The sequence below is a fragment of the Melopsittacus undulatus genome, chromosome 8, assembly GCF_012275295.1.
Source record: "Melopsittacus undulatus isolate bMelUnd1 chromosome 8, bMelUnd1.mat.Z, whole genome shotgun sequence".
NCBI lineage: Eukaryota > Metazoa > Chordata > Aves > Psittaciformes > Psittaculidae > Melopsittacus > Melopsittacus undulatus.
The window spans coordinates 6625607-6645718 of NC_047534.1; the positions used below are offsets into that span (position 1 = coordinate 6625607).

Consider the following 20112-nt stretch of genomic DNA (forward strand, 5'->3'; position numbering starts at 1 on the left):
CTTGCTTTTGGGCTGAAAGTCTCCACACACATTACATGAACTCTGCTGAACATGATTCAAAACTATCTGGTTAAGAACACCGTGTTTCTAAATAATTTAGGCTGAGATTTTCTGGGTAGCACAAGGGATTTTCTACCCCAGTCAGAGGCACTGATGTATCTAAATCCTCTGGGCAGCATGTCTAGCCATAACCTTTTCAAGGTGTTGCTCTACAGCTTGTTTCTCCAGCTATAACTGCAAAAGGAAAGGATGCTGAAAAGATAGTCAAAACAATGCTTTTGTAAGGAAGATTAGCCATTTTCAACACATTAGTCCTTATCGGAGTTGTGATGTACATTGATCACCAATATCACTTCAGCTCCATTTGCTATTGCTACAAAAGGGGATGACAATTTAAACAACTACTTCTGGAATAGGTGGCTGGTGTGCACAGCTTTGCTCTGAACAAGATTTCCAGTGAAAAATTAATCCATTTAGACACAATGGCTACACATTTTGCCATATCTTTATTGCACTTTTACCACGTTGCAAACAATTCCACAAAAATGCTGCAAAAGTAAGCCTAGAGCTGCTGAAAGCAGCTTTTTACCCATATATGTATATATTTACACAAAACTATCAAAAGCAAAGTTGAAAAGTAGCAGCTTAGCTATGATAGTCTAGAAAGATAAAAGCTGCCACCTCCTTATGGACAAATAGTACAACTTGTCATTTTACATCACTTTGTAAAACCAACATTCAAGTATTCCTGTCAATGCACAATTAGTGAAATTCCCTTCTGGTAACCACTGTATTTATTATTATTATTATAATTATTATAATTATTATTATTTTTTTGCCTTTAAAAGTTCATAGTGCCTTAACCCTTTAAATGCTGTGTAGCTGGAGAAAATAAAAAGCATTCAATTCAAATAAGATACAGTGGATTAGAGCACTTAAAGGGTTAACACAAAATACTAAGTGGACTGTCACCACAGTGTGAGTCACAAAACTATGCTGTCCCTCTCAGTTAAATTTGGTAGGTAGGTCTGGGGTTTCATAGATATACCATATATAAATACAAAATATTAAGTAAAGGCCTCCTTTCTATACAAAAAAGGACAGGAGGTGTTTTGCTATTAGACTGTTGCCTGTCAATGATCTGAGTATTTTCTGAATCTTTCCATAATCTCTCTTTAGGAACTAATGAAAAGCATCACATTAGACTTATTTTTCTTAATGAACTAATCCTTTGCAGAGTCTACACTTTACCTACTTTGGGAACAATTATATCTCATTTCTGAATTCACTGAATTCACAAAATGGCATACACAGTCTTTTGCAAGACTCTATGTTTTTTTATCTTCCTCTTTGAATCTTCTTTACTTGGCTGGTAAAAAAGTAGTCTTGCGATTTCACTACCTCTCAGTCGTAACAGTGTTAACATCAGTGTTAAAGTCATTTTCAACCACATTGTCATAACCATCCTTTTCTATACAGTCACTAACAGCCTTGAGGACAATCCGCAGCCGCCTGTCCATTGCCTCCAAGTGAGGCTGGTAGAGAATAGGAGCGATTTTATCTTTTAGTAAAGATTCCTTCATCAAGAGACTGAGTTTGTATTCCTCCTTGGCTAACAACTGTAATCGCAGATAGGTAGACTTCCTTATTCTAAGAGAAAAAAGAGGAAAAAAAAAGCAAATTAGTGCTTTTCTCACTATTGATCTTGATGGGGCTAAAAGGCTTATAGTTAGCATAGCAGTAATAGTGTAAAAACCTTATGTGATCTGAAATTATGAGAACCAGGCATTGACACAGTCCTAATGAGCAGCTGGCAGTCATCTGGTCAGTGACCTTTAGGAGCCCTTTGAGGAGCAGAGGTTTTGGAGTACAGCTCTACAGCCAAGTGCAGACAGCCTTCTTGTTCCTTGGCTGGGTACAGCACCAACTGCATCCAGAGCAGCATTCATATGGACATGTCCATCTTGGCAATGACACACATGACACACGTGGCATTGAGCTGGGGCACGGGAGACAGCAGTGGGGGATCCTGCTAGCTCACCTTGCAGAAGCACCTAGAGCCCCCACAGCCACAGAGCTCATCCTGTGTCCCAGTTGTGCTAAGCTGAAACTCTAATGTTACCTGAAAATCCTGGTCATGGGCCCTGAGAAAAGCTGCTGTGAAGCACTTGAACAAGCTGGACTAAGCTTTGCCACTTGGGTTCCACGGGACATGTATTTTGTCTTAAAGCCTCTCTCACAGCAGCTCACAGCCATGCTCCTGCAAGGTCCTAATCTCAAAAAAGCACTTAACCTGCTAGTGCCAATGCTAAGGATCAGCTTGGGTTAGGGTCTCTGGGCGGGATCATAACATCTCTGCCTCTCCATGGTATGCAATGAAAGACTAACTTGAACGCTTCAGTCCTATTAGTGGGAACAACTGTATAAAATAGGAAACAACTCCAGAGGTGAGGCTTACCTGCAGCACTGGTTTAAAGGCACCAATATGGAAAGTTCGTCATGGGAATATTTTCCAAACCTATTCAAAGATAACAGCAAGAACATGACAAAGGCTGTTTTAAAGACTAATTTCCACTCCCCTCCCCCCAAAAAGATTATTAAAGGTATTTACCCTCTTCCATTATCTAAGTGGATAATAAAAGTGTCATTTCCAAACTTCTCAAACGTTTCGTAGTGATGTCGATCCATGTTACCTATGGAATAAAGAGAGAAAAAAAAGACCTTTCTCACTCTGGCTTGCTGCTGAGCCTGAAGGTCAGGGCAATACAAAAGCCATGGCTCAGGAGGAAGCCCAGCACTCCTCAAAGCTCTGAGGGGCAGAGAATGCAATACTTTTACTGAGCTCATTTACTTCTTTGGTGGAAATCCCAAAGTGTTTGACAGTGGAAGATGGGCTGTTACGCCTCTGGAAGCTTTTCAAGCTCTCTGTAGCTTTTTTACTTAAGCTTTAGAGGACTTATCAGAAGACAAAGCCAATCGTCCCACCTTCCAGCAACCCCTCCTAGGGTATGACAAGGAAATCCCTCTCAAGTATGATGGCATCTCAACTGTTTGGGGAGCCTGGTCATCCATAAGGTAGCTGTGTCCTAAGCCAGCAGAGTTTCCTGGTGCAAATGAGCCCTGCTGCTCCAGCCGTGTGTCAGTATGGCATGGAAGGCAGCCATGGTACACATACTGGATGTGAGGCTTAGCTTAGGGAGAGGAAAATGAATCCTTCAAGCAGGGATGTTAATCCATATTATATTAATATTATTGCTTGCCAGTATTGTATTAAACTTTTTGAACCACGACTAAACGTAATGTTTTTTCCTCTAATAAGAACTTTGTCCAAAGTTCTGTCTGCCTGAAAAGCCAAAACAATGTTATGGCTCTAACATATGGATCAGGATGCTACTGCAGTGGTAGACCTGAACAGCTCTCTTTGAGCACCCATGACAGGCAGACATGTGATCTGCTTTTTAAGATCAATGTGCAGAGCACTGGTGCCAGGCTATGAATGGTGGAGGTCTTGAGGCACTTACAGATGCCACATATGGTTCCTGAGCTGTGATTTGGCCTGTCCTGCTGCTGCCTATTGCAGAAATCTCAGCACTGGCAATGGCCAAGGATATGTCCATGCTGACATGTGTCCAAGGATCAAGTATGTATGTTGGCTTCTTACAGGTTATAATTGCAGCAGAACTTGTCGTGTATTAGAATGTCCTGATGTTAACCACTGAGTAAGTTTGGAATAGGTCGCTATCACCGGCTTGTTAATAATGTATTTTATTCCAATCAGGTTAATAAACAGAAAAAACCTTCCTGATACATACCAGAGTTGCTTTTGTGACAAAGCAACACCTCTTGTATTTTTTTCCCTCTGACATTTTATATAGAGCAAATAGCAGTGAATACTACTGCAGCCAGAAAACAATATGACGATAATGAATAGACTTTGCATATACATCCAGGAGCTATACACAACAATGGTAAAACACTCACTAAAGCAAATTATGAAGCCCTTAATTGTTGTGAAGGAGACTAGCCTGACCTGCCCTCATCATCACTCGGCATTTCTGAACATCTCTGTTCCTTTAATCTTCACTGATGGGAATACATAACCATGCAAATCTGCATTTTCTCATAATCACCTAGAACAGCACATACAGTAAATTCAGCTTCAGCCATGCTTTAGCAAAATGCTGAGCTATGCAGAACGCTGTAGAAAGAAATAGTTCTTATTCTAATCAAATGTTGCATTTAATTTTTGAAAGAGATGAAACATACCCATTAGGAAATCAAAAACTGTCATATCCATTATATCCAGAATTCTGGTCCCACTGTCATACGGGGGTGTTTGTTTAACCTCTTCACAGTAATCTGGATCAACTTCCCATCTGGAAAAGCCAATGTTTTGATATTTTATGTGACATACAAAGCTTACTGAGTAATAAAAAAAAAAGTTATTTTGCAAACATCTAGTTGTATCATGTTCGATTGAGGACAGGGTCAAGTAGCAGCAGCAGATTTTGAAAGCTGCTTCCAGTAATGCAGGCAACTGACAAAGACTGACTGATGAAAAAGGAAGAAAATCACAAGACTCAAAACGATCTGGCTAATAGCTTCAAGATTTAGGAAACCAGCTGCACCATCAGTCATATGATGAAAACATCTGAGACTTTTGTTTAGGACTGCTGATAGCAGTGAATCTTTCTCCCTTTGATAGGACTTGGGCAGGTCCCATGGCATCTTGTCAAAGCCACTGGTGATATCTGTCCCACAAGGGAATTATGCCATTGAAGGTCCTTTCAGGTTCAGGACCATAAGCTGGAGCTCTTTGCAAGTGTAAGTACGCTGTTCCTTCCCAGAAGCTGGACCAGGTGAAGAAATGCAGATGCTCTCCTAAGCCTCAATGCTTTAGATCAGGCAAGGGCAGGAACTACTGCACTTTTGTATTTCCCTATTGCCCTTTGCAGCTGGCAAGCCCTTTGCTCAACACTACTCACTCTGCTTTCTTGCGCTTGTGGTAGGAACGTCTCCAAGGGTTTCTCCAGGTTTTCCTTTTAGCTAAAGACAAATCAGGTAGGAAAGCAGCCAGAGACCCTTCGATCTGATCTGGTTTTCCGCACAGGGCATGCTCTGTTGAGCAGTAGTAGGAGCATTCCCCATAGAAGCAGATGTTGTTGGCTGGAAAATAAAAGAGTTTTAAAACCTACGCTTAAATTAGTGTTCAAGAATTCATAAAATCACTGATGTTTGTATGAGCAGAAATAAATCTCAGACCCAAAACCCTGCTACCACACATAGTTTTCTTCCACTGAGAAGAAACCACTAGAAAGACATTCATTTCAGTGGCTGGGATCATACCCTGTGCTGAGCTCTCTCTGACTATTTCCAGTCTATTTATATTCAAAAAAACAAATGTAAGGGTTTGGGGTTTTTTTTTATCCTTTCCCTTCTCCTTTCATTTTCCCAGACTGATACATCCTTTGGGACTATTTCTTATGCCAGGCTGGAACCCCAAATCCCACAGCTGAACAAGTGGCACGTGCCCAAAATTAAGTCACCTTTCAAACTCTTGGCTCATTTAGGACAGACAACAATGTTTCATTCATTTACTTGCTGGTATGACAAGAAATAGCAGTTTTACTAAGGAGAATTATTTACCATGAAGGCTCATGTGGGGGTATGTGTGGAAGGTGGAAATAGCACAGATGTAATTCTGTCAGCACACATCCCGGACACAAATTTCTTCCTCCACACATCACGTTACTCCAACAACCACACAAAAAGAACTTGCAGCAGGTTTTGGAGCATGTGTTACTTTAAAACCTCCCCAAAGTTGGCACCACATATTTCTGTACCAACAGGAACAACCACTTCTTTACAAGAACACCCTTCACATGTGAATTCACTGGTGGTGGGAGAGATCAGCTCATCCCCCAGTCCCAATATTTGAATATGAACAAGAATACGAGCACACCACTGATCTTCTAGTCAGTGTGCTACAACTCTTTCGGCATTGCTTTATGCACATAAAATGTCATTAAAGGAAGACAGTGCCCTTTCCTTATGGTTATGCATGAAGCTGAGAAGTCACATTGCTTCCTAATTCCCCACAAGGCCTCTAAATTCAAATACTGCTTCTGAGCTGATCTCCCTTTGGGCAGGCTCAGCATAAATGAGGCAGGAAGGGCTGGTGAATTTTCTGCCTGCCACAGGAGACCCATGGCTTGGAGAGGTGAGCTGGTGGGGTTTCATCACAGCGATGCCCTGCACCACATCACCCTGTGCATCACTGTGATGTCCCCCCTGCCCAGACCTGACCTGTGGCCAGCAAAGTGCCTGGTGGAGATGGTACACTGCTGGTGGGCAATGCAAGGGAGACAGTGAGTCAAGGGGACAGGGAGCAAGCCTGGCCCCAGTGCTCTGGAGATCACAGAAGGGAAGGAAAAGCACAGCAAAGAGCTGCAATTGGGGAAGGAGGAGCAGGAGAATACAGAAAAACTATAAGGTCTTGTGATGTTTTTGATTATATTAATTAGCTGTATTATCTGAGACTGACTGCTGAGCATAGAATTACTATAATTGGACTATAAGACTGATGTGTTACTTCTAGACAGTTTCTCTCAGCTTTTCATTTCCAAACCTCTATTGATGGCTATCAGATTTGTCCATTAAACTGTGATTACTTTACTGTGGAGACAGCCTTTTCAAATCCCTTTGCTGTGACTGACTCATAAGGACCACCCATCTATCTGTGCTCAGGAACAGCTCCAACCCAAACTGTATATTTACATTCACAGGGTTGGCTCATACTCGTTAAATATATCCTGACTCAGTCCAGAAATACTTACCCTGTGGTCAAAAACCTTGTTGACAATTACTAAAAGAAAATCGTTTCAGGAAAGAAAATGAAGACCAGAAATTACAAAAGGAAGGAAGGGAGCACTCAGCATGACTGTACTTCTAATTTTGTAATTTTAAGTGTTTTAGCATGCAGAATATCCTTAAAAATTCTCTCAAAAGCTTTCCATTACATACAAGGCATACTTGGTCCCTTAACATTTTAATTAAAAGAACAGTAGCTTGAGACTTCTCATGAGCTAAGAAGTGACCATGTCTTTGGCCAGTAAGCCACTTAGCTATTTCCTATGAACACCAACACAAGCCTTGTTGCTGTTCATCACATAATACACCTAATAATGTCTAAACAGAAGCCCCACTCATTTTCCATTTTAAGTAACTCAGTAATACATATCTCTGAAAATGAAGTTTTGAGAACGTTTTACAAATTGCATGCAGAAAAAAAACCAATCAGAGTTAGGGAAACTTGGGCTGGAAGAGACCTTGGAGGCCTCTGGTCCAAGCTGCAGCTTCAGGACAGTGAAAAACCACCAGTTTTAACTTGTTCATTAGATGCGCGAGCTCCAGGACCATCTCAGTGGCTCTCCTTCAGATTTGCTCATTTTAGAATCAAGTGTAAAGTCAACATCTAGACAAACCCAACCTAACGCAAGCTCTGGTCACTCTGCCCTGTACTTTATAACCTCTTATGGGTTTCCTTTCCAAAAATGCTATCACAGCATGGACTTGGCGTAGCTTTTGCAAGGCTAACACAGGTGCCTCAGCTCTGCCTTTGATCATCCTGGCATAAACCAGGAGGGCTTCAAGATTCCTCTGAACCTCTTCCATAATTCAGGATGAAACCAAAGAGTTGTCCAAGCACTGTGGGCAGCACTGCCAGCTACAGATGGCCTGCAAATGGGAGGATCATACTGGACCTTCAAGAAGGTTGGGATATTCTCAGCCAATAAAAACTAGGGAAAATCATCTGTGATTTATACTCTTAGAAGGAATGATTGCAGACAAAGTATTTCAAGGAGTGCCAGGCTGCCATAAGAGATGATTTATAAGAAAACATATACAAATACTGCTTGCTGCAGGTTAGCACAGAAGAGTTAGGAAATATAGAGCTCCCTTATTCCTCAGGTGGTGGGAAGGGCTCTCCCTTGTGCTTCAGTGAGAGTTCATGCTTTCACTGAATTGAAGCTGCTTGTGCTTCAGTTCGGCTGTGTCAGCATCACCTGCTCATCTGTGGAGGGAGGGAACCCAAGCATATTTATCTTGATCACCTGAGACAATTTCTGGTCCTAGGTTTCTATGCCCTGGCTTCCACCTGGCAGCTGGAAGCCAATGCTGGGTTATCTGCCACCATAACCAGCAATGCCCCTCACATGCTATCACAGCCTCTGCTGCTCACTATGTAAATCTGACCTTTCAAAAAAGGAATTATATTAAACACAGCATTTTGCACAGTAGGAAGATAAATTCTGTGTTTAATAGTTCGCTTCTGACTTTAACATTAGGAAGAATGAAGCCCTGCTCCATATTGTCAACAAAAGCAACTGGGACTAATCATTTGACAGTAATCACACATTTGTATCCAAATGAATCTTCAGGAAGGCTCTGGGGCTATGGCAGTGATGGCATTAGCTGCTGCAGTGACACAGCCAGCATGTGTGCTGCCTGTACCATGCCGGGCTGTTCATTCCCATTCCTGCTGGGCTCCTCTAGCTATTGATTTTCCCACAGAGCCCCCATTGCCTTCAACAGGAGTCCAGTCCTCTGAGCTACAGTAAAATATGTCTTGTCATTAAGACAGCAAACTTGCTGTAAAACCACAATTGTATTCCTTAGTGAGAAGTTACTTTCAATGGCAAAGCTTTTTCTGCCAGCTGTTACTTTCCCTGTGGTCCCAGACCTGTGGTACTTACTCTCCACTGCTCCCATCCGATTTCTTGGGGTAGTGGAGGTGAAAGGATGCTGCATCTCAAGTTTCTATTAAAGAAATTAATTGCTTTGATTGATACAGAACAGGCATCTTGATATGTCTATCCTAGTTCTTCTATACAGGCAGTGAGATGAAGCAGCCTGAATTCTCTGGGGAAACATTCATTTTTAAGGTTTCTCAAAAAAACAGAAAAAGAAAATGGTACCAAATATAGAAAAGCACAGTTCTCATTTAAGACTTCAAGGTGCGGTAGCAAGTCTCTTTGAAACCCTAAGTAGGTGACCCACATTCTGCACAGCAGGCTGAGGGTGAAATTACAGTTACAGACATAAGCCCAGTGCTGCACCAGCAAACCCATGCTGAGAGCAGGGTTTGGCCTTTTGAAGGCAAAAATAAGAAGGAAAGGGGAAATGAGTTCTATTGGAGGGTGGTCTTTCTCCTCCCATTAAAATTGCCCAGCCCCTATGGTCTTCTCTCATCCAGTAGAGGTGTTTCTGTACATATCCCTCTCCCTAAGAACACCTGCAAAAGAAGCAACAGCCAGAAATTTATGTTCCTGCTGAGCGGGTAGAAACAGCAACAGCAGCAGTGCTGGCAAACCAGAAAGGAGGGATGTTCATACATGCTGAAATGTTCAGATTTGCAGCATGCAAACTCCTGCTTCATTAAAAAATGAAACTGTTTCCCCAAAGCACTAGAGAGGCCAGAGAATCCCAAGCAGTGTTTTAAATGTCCAATTTTCATTATCTGAAGATGAATGGATGCAATTCATAATGAAATCCATGCAAAAATCATGGTCTGGTGGTTGAAACTCCAGCTAATCACAACTATTAAAAACCAGAGTGTGTGTGTACTCATCTGCACATTTTCTGTGTGTCATCCTGATAGCTGAACAATAATTCTTCTCAGGAAGAAAAGGAACAAGTGGAGATACCTTAAAGCAAATTGCTTGGCAGAGCAATTCTTTTACTGAGATTTGCATGACTGTTAACAGAGGACATTCAGCAAGCTTGTGCAATTAGAGTACTGGAAAGAATCCTGACTATTTACTGAAGCAATGCATGAAAAGATCTTTCTCTTACCTGCTCAAAATAATAGGTAATTCAGAATTGCTATTGTTTGCTGAGAGGGAAAAAAAAATCTATAATCCCTTGGAATTGGTTAATATGAACAAAAACATAGTGCTTACTAGCTGTGTAACATTGATTTCTTTAAGCTGCTGCCTCAATTACTTCCAAAATGAAGGCTGACATGATTAATATGTCTTTTTTTTTTCCTAGCAAATTACCATTCATTTGTAAGAGTAGCAGGGCTACTGCAGTGTGCCCTGCTGCAAAGGATGTAAAATTAATTTAAATAATTACTGACCTAATTCCATTTCTCATGTTTAGTCCAAACTGCCTGGAAGTGCACTTTTCTGCAATCTGCTTTCTCTCTGATTGCAGCCTAATGCATCAACTGACCTGCCCATTCACAGCCATTTCCACTTTCCAGTGGAAGAAAGGAGGCTGCTCTACAGCATGCTTTGAAGCTACAACTGCCTGCAGCTTCCTGGCCCTGATTTCCATTCCAGATGGGACAAGTGAGATGGCCCAGGCATCAAAATGCAGTGAGGCTTCTTCCAATATGCTGCCATGCTGGTCCAGGGAGTACACACAGTGTACTGATGAGCATCATCAATATTTACCTTCTGAGGGTTTCCACTGCAAGCAGTGGTCTCCCAGCCCAACGGGAAGAGCTTTCTGTAAAATCCATTATATTTGGTGCTCCTTGGGCTCATGGTGAGGGATACATTGGCAGCAGGCCCCATGTATCCCTGTGACTATTGTCACTGAGCACCTCTGGGGATGGAGATACAGAGACACAGCCACCTGAAAGGGAGTCCCAGGGTGGCCTCAATAGCTTAATGTGGGTGCACAGACTTACAAATATCTATATATCATACCTAGATTTCTCAGCTTTGTAACCATTTCTCCCCCAAAACAAACTGAATTTACTGTCTCTCATCTACCAGAGGGAACAAGTTAGCCTGTTCCAGTCTTCCCCCTGCTCTCTCTCCATCTTCAACTTCCCAGGCCATGGGGCTCATCCTAGCACCCTCCTATTCCTTTTTCTACCCTCAATATGCTGCTTGAGCTGCCTGCTAGGTTTAGGAATTTGTTTCTAAATGCTTAATTTAGGAACTTTATTACTTCTTCATTAAGCATTAATTAATGCCTGCCTTTTAAGGTCAGTACGAAATACAAGACAGAGGTTGGGCATATATTAATGAGAATCCAACTAATTATATTAGGGACTTGTAAAGAAGAACTCTGACAAGTAACCAACATGATTTAAGCAAAGTATATTGATTTAGGAAATTAAAATTGAAAGGAAAATTAATTGCTTAAGTGTTTTGTTCTCCAAAAAGCCTGATTAGCTAATCAAATATTTTAATTAAATTTATCTGAGGCCTCTAAATAAATCTGAATAAAGAATTATGTTTGGATCATCCCCTAGATGTCTGGAATTTCATAATTACAAGATAAAGATCTTCATCCAAACCAACAGCCTTAACTCTGCATTGTTCTGGCTGCTGTAAGCTGCTCAGTACTTGAGTACAGTTTTGTACCTCTCAGATATCATTCAACTTCACCCCTAAGTCTTGATATATAACCTGGGAAGACTAAAAACCAAGTAAACCTACTAATCCATGTCTTACTAGCTAGAACAGGAGTAGAATGGCTTATATTCCAAATGAGCCAAAGTACCTTGTGTGCATAAAGTTACAAGATTTTTTTGCCTTGTTTTGTGTGTGATTGTTTGCCTACAAAAACCCAAGCAAATACCTTCATCACATACAGTCACCACAACTGTACATGTAAAACTGGAGCACTCATAATACAGTGTAAGATGAAGCCTTATGTAATTATGTAACGTATTTTACAAGTGAAGTTAGTGGAATAAATAACTGCCTGATCAACTGTGTCCTGCACAGCTGAACATCAATATGAAGCTAAAAGTAACAGCCATAATAATGACTTTATTGGTGATCGCACAAGTGTGATAAACATTTTAAAAGTGAAAGCTCTGCAATGACAGGGCTCTGGTTTCTGGCTAACAGCAACAAACTACAGTTAACTGTAATTAAGTCTTTGGACTTTGACTTAGGGATAAATAGCTTCTGGCCAATCACACACAGTGCGAGGGAGAGATCTCCAGAGATTTCTGCTCCAGATTGCCTGTTACACAAGTCACAGCCTGAGTTCAGCAAAGCACATTTGCACACAGCTGAAATAATATGAGTTGGACTCACTGGAACATAGCTGCATGCTTTAAATTGAACGTTTCCCTATATATGCTTTCTCTAAGAAGATACTTGTGTTTTTGTGCCTTAACTCAGACCCTTAATTTCTTCACCTCTGCATCCCAGCTGCTAAACAAAGATGATATCACTTTCTCTCATCCTTAGCCCATCTTTATCTATTCCAGTTGCATATTCCGGTGAGCTGGGCAGCATTTTACCCTGTGTTTGTAAAATCCCCACCATGTGGAGCTACATCCTTGGCTAGGGCCAAGAGATGTTGTGAAAGAATAAAGAATAATAGAGTGATGTTGGTTCCTGGGGTCAGCCCGCAAAACAAGAACAAGGACTGGGAACAATTCAGGTCATTCCTACCCTGGCCTCTACCCAGGGGAGAATCTGAGCTGGAAGCAGGGTATCTTACACATCTATTTGCTTGGGGTTTTTTTCAAACTCCTGTTGTAGAAAAACCTGAAGTACATGACTCTGAGAAAATTAGGTTTTGGTCCTCCAGTCAAAACCAATAAACAAATGCATCTGACCAACAGAAGTGACAGATCACATTGCAGTAGAAAAAAAAAGTTCAAATAAGTAATGGGTAAGTAATAAGATTTGGGGTAAACTGAGAGTAACAGAAGAAATTGCTTTAGAAATTGCTCTACATAAAACATTTGTTGAATACATTGCTTTTGTGAACATAAAAGCCTGTCTCTGTGGATAATTTGTCAAGGGGAAAAGGCATTCAATTCAAAACAATAAAATCTTCTTTGTAGGCTGTGTCTCCACATTTATTTTTATTCAAAGGTCTAGAAGACAGTTCTATTAGAAATATCTGAGCAATTAAGCAATCTACACATCGTTCCCTTAAGTACGTGTTCAGCAGGATAGAAAGAATATAGTGTTATTTTTGAAGACTACCTGGTGAGATGAAAAATGTTCTCCACAGCTTCTTGTCACGAGTAACATCTCGTATTTCTCTTGTCATGTTAACCAGTCTACCTGCAACTGGTGGCACGCGACGGAAATCCAGGATCCTGGAAGAGAAAGGAGATAGTTTATGTAAAGGATTAAACTGTAATGATAGTGATAGTTTTTAGGAAGGCTCATTACACTCTGAAGGGACATTTATCTGTGGTCTTCAAGGAGTAAAAAGCCCATCAGCTTTAAACTAGATAATCCTTTGTATAATATATTACAAATTATGTCCTGAATATGATTAGCTCTGACTTGCCTACATTGTATGGAGAAGATGCAAAATACAGAAGAGTATGAGGACACACTGTTCCATGAAAAAGGTGAAGGTACATAAAATTCCAGATAGTAGAAACTTATTTTTGACTTTGTGCTACTTCAGGATTGTTATAACATGCACTTTGCTCACCACAAGTGACTTGAGGAATGGGATTTCAGCCTCTTTCTTCCATAAACTCCATCTATTTTTTTTCTATTCTGACAGTCTTAGTAATTGTTTGATTTATTTGCTTCTGCTCCTCTCTTTTAATACCCTTATACCAACCTAAACAATCTTCCTGAGACCAAAGATTTTCCCGCTGGCAAAGGCTGAGTGAAGAGCCTTTTTCTACTCCAAACTTCCTTGCCTTAGTAGATTAAAAACTCCCTACAAAGCATTGCTATTAGATACAGTAAAAGAGCAAAGTCCCCATACAAAGCCCCACCACAGGTGGTATTTCTGTGTCCGCTGTCTGCTGGTAAGACCTACATTGGGTAGCAACTGCTTTTTCTGTTTAGTGTGTGGATATTTAACATTACTTCCTGTAGGAACTCCATTAATGGTTTTTTCCTACTGCACCATCTGCTTAAAATGGCAATATAAAATGTAAAGCAGAAGGGATGGACACCAAGGTCAACAACAATAAAATATGGAACATCCTTGAAGAATCAGACCAGCATGGCTCTTAATGGCAAACCTACCCTGAGTCAACTGCTGATAGTTTTCCTCATCCTAACCTCAACCCAGAAAGCAGCAATACTACCCCCCAAATAATCTGAAGCTTCAAGCTTTTGAAAGGGTATTTCTTGGCACTCCAGGGTGTGAAAGATGCTTCAGTTCTAACAGCCTGTTAAATAACATGGTTTCTACCTATAGTGTTAATACTTCATCATTAATTCCCACTCTTAATCCAGGTAGGCTGAGGGGAGTGCAGTCTCTTGCCAGTCTTGGGGCATTCACTATACCCTGCACTACCTCTGCCCGAGGGGACATTTTCAGCTAACAGGTGTATGGGATCACTGCCATTGCCCTCTCCTTCCCACTATCTTGTGGCCTGCTCCTGATATGGGACAGCCCTAACTTTTTGCTGTGAAACCAGACCTCCCTCTCTATCTCAATTATTCCTCTCTGAATACTTACACCATTCCCCCCATGCCTTGCTTGGATTTGCATGCTCTGGAGCTAATTGGGGTGAGCCAGACTCCCATTACATTTATGTGACATATTCCTTGGGAGATGGGTCCTCTCCATACGCACTTCAAGATCACAGGGGAAATTCATTTCTCGTCTTCCCTTCAATATAATTTCTCTTTCTTTCTGAGAAGTACTTATTGCCAGGTTTCTCATTCCCAAAGCAAGTCACACTTCCTAACAATTAATCTACCCTTTCATCAACTGCCATTTCATTTATTAATGGCATTTGCCCACATTGGTTTAATTTTCCCCTCTTTTAAAAGTAATTCAGTTACAGGGCTGGCCAAGTGCAGAGACTTATCACAATATTTCCACTTTTCTTTTAATGCAAACTCGTTTTACTTGCCTGTCCAAATGAAATGCTGCTATTTCTGCATTATGTCTTTCATAGTCTGAGAAATAAAAAAAGTCTGGTGGGGTTTCTTGTTCTCTGGTTTGTCTGCAAAGAAAAACAAGGAAAGTGTTTTAATGAAGGGTTAGCATTTCTAAGGAGCAGTACTCAGTCATTAGCCTGCTATTCAGGAGTTCAGTATTGTTTGCTTAGTGGAAGGCCTTTAAATACATCATATGTGCATTATTTGCCATGTAGCCTTCATTTTATCTTCTTTTTTAAACTCCTGCAACAAAAATAGGAATTCAAGACTTGCACATGCAGGCCGCTGTCACAAAGCTATTCCACCCAAGACACTTCGCTCTATTTAACAAGATCTGCTTTATCACTCTCAAACATTTCATTAGTGATAGCGGTGAAGACAATGTCATTTCATTAAATTATCATTAACTGTAATTATGAAATTTCCAAAAGTAATAACATTTTTCTTTCATCTTTGGCAGCCATGCAGCTCTTATCTAAAATATGACTCTCCTTTTGTATTAGGAGAGCCAAAAGTGACGTTTTTCTTATTTCAGAAGAAACGGGATCATTGCAGTTTGACGGCCATGACACATGTCATGTTTCAAAGAACATTAACAAGACCATGCTCCAGAGAGGATGAAGAATTTGTTGTTTCTTCAGTTTGAGAACCAATAAAATATGTCATTCTGATGGAAATAGGAAGGCTAAGAATAAAATACTGAACACCATGGAAAATAGAAAGCTCTGCGTAACAGAGGAGCAAACTTGCCTCACTTAAGGCAATTTCCAGTTCTGATGGCTTTTGAATGGAGCACAATTCAGGAAGATGACCAGTACAATGTCTGTGCACCACCTCAACCTGCATCCTGCCCTATTTTGAAATCTTAAATGGGAGACAAGCAAAGCTGTTCTGCAGAGCATCTGCAAGGGAGGACAGTTCCGCAGAAGAGGAAAACAAAGCTCTTTCTCATTCCCCACTGTCACAGGTGGCCAGCTGACAGCTTGTGCGTCACCCATGCTATACACTTAAAATACAGCAATTAAAAGAGCTTCTGCACTGGAAACTTGTTGCCTGGAAGGCTTTGGGCTTGTTCAGAACTTGCTGGTTCAGAGCCCAAACCTTCAGCAAATTCACAGTAAATCCTTATTATGGGGCTTGTTGGGAACCCAAAGCTGTGCTCACCCGCCACCATGACTACCAGGACTGGTATTTGCCCAGGAGCCCCACTGTATCCACATTGCTGGAGTAACTGGATAAGTCTTGTGTGTTTTGGCTATATGAAGACTTTGCTATGCAATCATCGGGGTGACATCCTTTCTCAGACATTCTTCTTTGTATTTGTATCTTGGCAAGGTATTCTATCTCACCCTAAATAATGAACAAGAGCCATCATAGAAATAGCATCAAGGTACTTGCATCCAATGTAATTCAAGGTCAGAGGGGGCTCCAACACCCCAGTGATGCTCTAGCCGAAACAGCACTGACCACTGTCGTAGAAGTGTTCACAGAAGTAGCCAGCACTTAGCAAAGCCCCTAGGATTCTACTGCAGCTGCAAAGGGTTCACAAGGAGACAAGCTAAAAGTGAGCCTGGCAAAAATTTGCTTTGTCTTCCTAATAAATGCAAAAATGGAAGGAGCTCCCCCATAAAGAGAAACAGGGCAGAGCCAGAAACCTACCACACGTTACACAACACACCATGCAACCACAACAAGAGCTAGGAGAGCTGCAACCTTGTTATGAATATACCCTTCAAAAATGAAGAAACAAGCCCTAAATATAAATTCAAAGGAAGATATCAACATATTTCTGTTGGGCAGAAAATTACACATTTGTATGTAACTTTCCCTCCCCTCCAGGTTTTAAAATACTCAATTACTTGAACAAATCAAAGAGAGAAAGATTCATCCAAAGCTTTTGCAAACTTTACACACATCAGCACAGCTAGTAAGCTGCAGAAAATATTAACGATTAGTTAATCAATGCCATCTGCTTTTTATCTCCCAAAGACTTTAAACAAATCGTGCTGTTCCTTTACAAGAAAATCTTGCTCCAGAAAATCAGACTTAAATAAGGGCTAGATCTCAGTCTTGCAAACACAGCTATACCCCCAGCCCAGCTCCTCTGAGCTGCAAACTTGACATGCTGGGCAGTCAGTGCATCACCTCCGGGATAGTCCGGTCTCTCTAATTTCACTTTTCTATTTGGTCCCTGCCACCCTTGGCAATGGCCGAAGATTTTATTCATTTGTGAGCAAGTACAGCTGTCCTGCAGGCTTAGACTTGTTTGTACATATTTCTCTCCTGTCATAATGTATTATTAAGTCACAGCACACCCCCCTAGAAAATCATGAACTTGATTGTCCTAAAACCTTGAGAAATGAACACCAGATCCACAGTGCTATCCAGACTATGGAAATAGCAGTATTTTTTGAACCTGACTATACATCATGAAACAGATTACTGAGATTCTTTGGTGCTTCAGGTGCTTGCCTCTACTTATCTGGTCTCCATGGTCGATACCCATGGCAAACCAATATGGTACCCACTTTTCTGTATCTTGGAAATACTGGGTTATTCTGCATGTAGTTAGGAAGAAGGATTTATCAAACTCCCAAACTGCTTTACATTTTTTATGTTCCTTTGCAAAGTTCTAACTAAGATGTAGCAGATCCAAACATGAAACCTTCTCCTGAAATAATCTTGAAAAACCCTTTCTGCTGACTTATTCCACATACATGGAACAGGAACCTTGTTGCTTGCACCTGACTTTAGCTGGTAAGTTTTACCTAAACATACATTTATTGTTAATTGATGTCTGCAACAGCACCTAAAGAGATTTGTTGGTAATTCCTCAGCCACAGTAAGCTGCTATACCACAAGCAAACACTAAGACGTGATGATTACAGCCTAAGGTGCACACTGAATTTAAAAAGCCACAAGAGCCTAACACAGCTTTGACTCAATGGAATTAATGGAATGTTATGAGAATGCCTTTAACAGTGTTAAAAGAGCACCTACATTATCATCTATATTTTTCACTTTACCCAAATATGTTTATACATAATGTGATTTCATCCACATTAAAAAGCTGCTATTTCTTCGTGTGTGCAATCTAATCAATGCATTGCCTGGTTTGGTGATAATTCTTCCAATGATTTATTCTGATGCATATGTATAGACAAGCGGAAGACCAAATTCTGCTCTCAGCAACATGGATGTACAGTCAGCAAGTCCTATCAGTTACTCTGATCATGGTAGCTGGCCCTTAGTCTCTAAGTGACAGTCTGGGAACAGGGCATGCACTCTGAGTCCCTTCCAAATCAAGTAAAGTATCTTATTAAACAACACTGGATGTGATCCACCACCCCCCCCCCCAGCATGTTTTCAAACAGAATTGCATTTCACAGGGGAACCACCCTCCCCACCCCACCCCCCACAAGGTATTTTGGTTTTACTACCTGACGGCTATTGATGGTTAATAATAAAAAGCCATGAATAATGAGGAATTCGAACAAACAGACCAATATGCTGAACCCTCTGCAGAAGTGTATGCTCCTGAGGGACAATAAATGAAAGCAAGGGTCAGAGCTCTGCAGTGCCAGCAGTAACATCTCACAACATGCAGGACACGGGTTCTGCACAGGTTGCAGACGGTGGGAGAGGCTGGCAGTGGCTCTTATTTTGCAAACAGTTGGAATCTGGTGATCCTTTCTCTGCAGAAGGATTTGGCAGATATTTATAATGGCAGGCTGGGAAGCTCTGGAGGAGAGACAGATGGAGGTCTGTTGATACTGCACACAGTTCAAAATTACACAGTGGCACCAGACCAATTCCAGCATGAGGAAAAGACAAATCAGCACGGTAACACTAGTAGAGGAGAAATAGGAGCTATGGGGAAATCAAACCCCTTAAATATTTCCACACCCTGGCACAACTCGGAGAAAACACAGGAAGTAAGGAATGACTTTAAGCAGGACATAGACACGCTTGCATTGACACAAGACGAGGTGCAACTGTGATCTCATGTTATGGCTACAAAAGCAACTCATGATTACAAGTAGAAGAAATAAAGCTACTCTGATAAATGAACAGTCATGAATAAATCTGGTGAGTCAGCTTCATTCTAGCTATGGTTGGGACATGTTTTGGTGTTCAGTAGTATTTGGATAAACCAACATTGTGATTTGCGTGCAGAAATAATTGCAAAGCCTCAAGCTTTTCTTAAATGTTTCTGTAAACATTGTTTTTATTTTTTTTTGCCAATTACTTGATTCTGCCAAAGGCAACGTTAATAATTTATTAGAGTTTAGTTTGGTTTGGGTTTTATTTTCTGCCATTTATAAACCTTATCACCAGGATGAGACTGCAGGCTCTGCAAGCTCTCTGGCGGTTCGGAAAACACTGTTACAGAAACTAAACCTTTAACATAAATCTGTATTTAGTTTCCAGGATCACTTGCATACACCTGCCTAAATTACCAGGATTAATACCCACCAGGGCCATGTATTACTTGAAAGAATCCTGCCTCACTGCCAGACTTCCTCTTCTCCAGAGGGGTCCTCTTATCTGTACAGCAGCCAAAAAGCTAGAAAATAGGGCAAACAGCCCAATCTGAGCTAAGTGTTATCCTGACAGACACATGCTGTCTTCATATGCCACAGTCCAGAGATATTTCAGAGATACTTTTTGTGTCAAATGCGGGTACCTTAACTAATGAACAGACGTGCTGCTGATTTGAAAACAGCTCCTTTTAAATAGGTTGTGCTCCTGTTCCGACATGTAATCAGGGGAATCAGCCACAGGGATTACAGATGATTATGGATCACAACAACAAGCTTTTTCTGCAGCAGGAAGCAGGTTTGCTTGGGTTGGACGATTTTGCAGGCAGTGACCCTGACCCCTTTGGCCAGGGAAATTTGGCAGCAGAAAAACCACTAAGAGACATAACAGGCCAATAAGGAATGGTAATTGCACTGGCAGGGACAGGACCAGTGTTGGTAAGAGTGTAATGTGGCTATCAGAACAGGTAACTGGAGATCACCTGAGTCTACCCACAGCTATAGGTTGCTATTCTTCTTCGGAAAGCAGCTTTTCTCTCTTTCCATTGAGTATTTAAGGTGTTTATACCTGTCCTGGAGCTGAATTGCAGGCTCAACAGTTAATATACAGTGTTACCTAGATGCTAAAATATAGTTAATACAAGACTAAAAGGCTGCCACTCAGCAGTGGGTTGCTGTTTCAATTACTCTGTGGGGACCTGGGGACTTCTCGCATT

The 20112-nt window shown here is 41.1% G+C and overlaps 1 protein-coding gene across 1 annotated transcript in view; it reads right to left on the reverse strand.

Moving 5' to 3' along the window:
* Positions 1-487: 487 nt before the first annotated feature.
* The window catches only part of FAM20C (FAM20C golgi associated secretory pathway kinase), a 60270-nt gene continuing 40645 nt past the window's right edge, over positions 488-20112 (reverse strand). The window contains exons 4-10 of the mRNA XM_034065111.1: positions 14828-14920; positions 12975-13090; positions 4986-5166; positions 4267-4376; positions 2612-2693; positions 2459-2518; positions 488-1650 (exon numbers count right to left, since the gene is read on the reverse strand). Of these exons, the coding sequence (XP_033921002.1) occupies positions 1398-1650; positions 2459-2518; positions 2612-2693; positions 4267-4376; positions 4986-5166; positions 12975-13090; positions 14828-14920 (895 nt within the window). The 3' untranslated portion in view covers positions 488-1397. The remainder of the gene's footprint in view (positions 1651-2458; positions 2519-2611; positions 2694-4266; positions 4377-4985; positions 5167-12974; positions 13091-14827; positions 14921-20112) is intronic.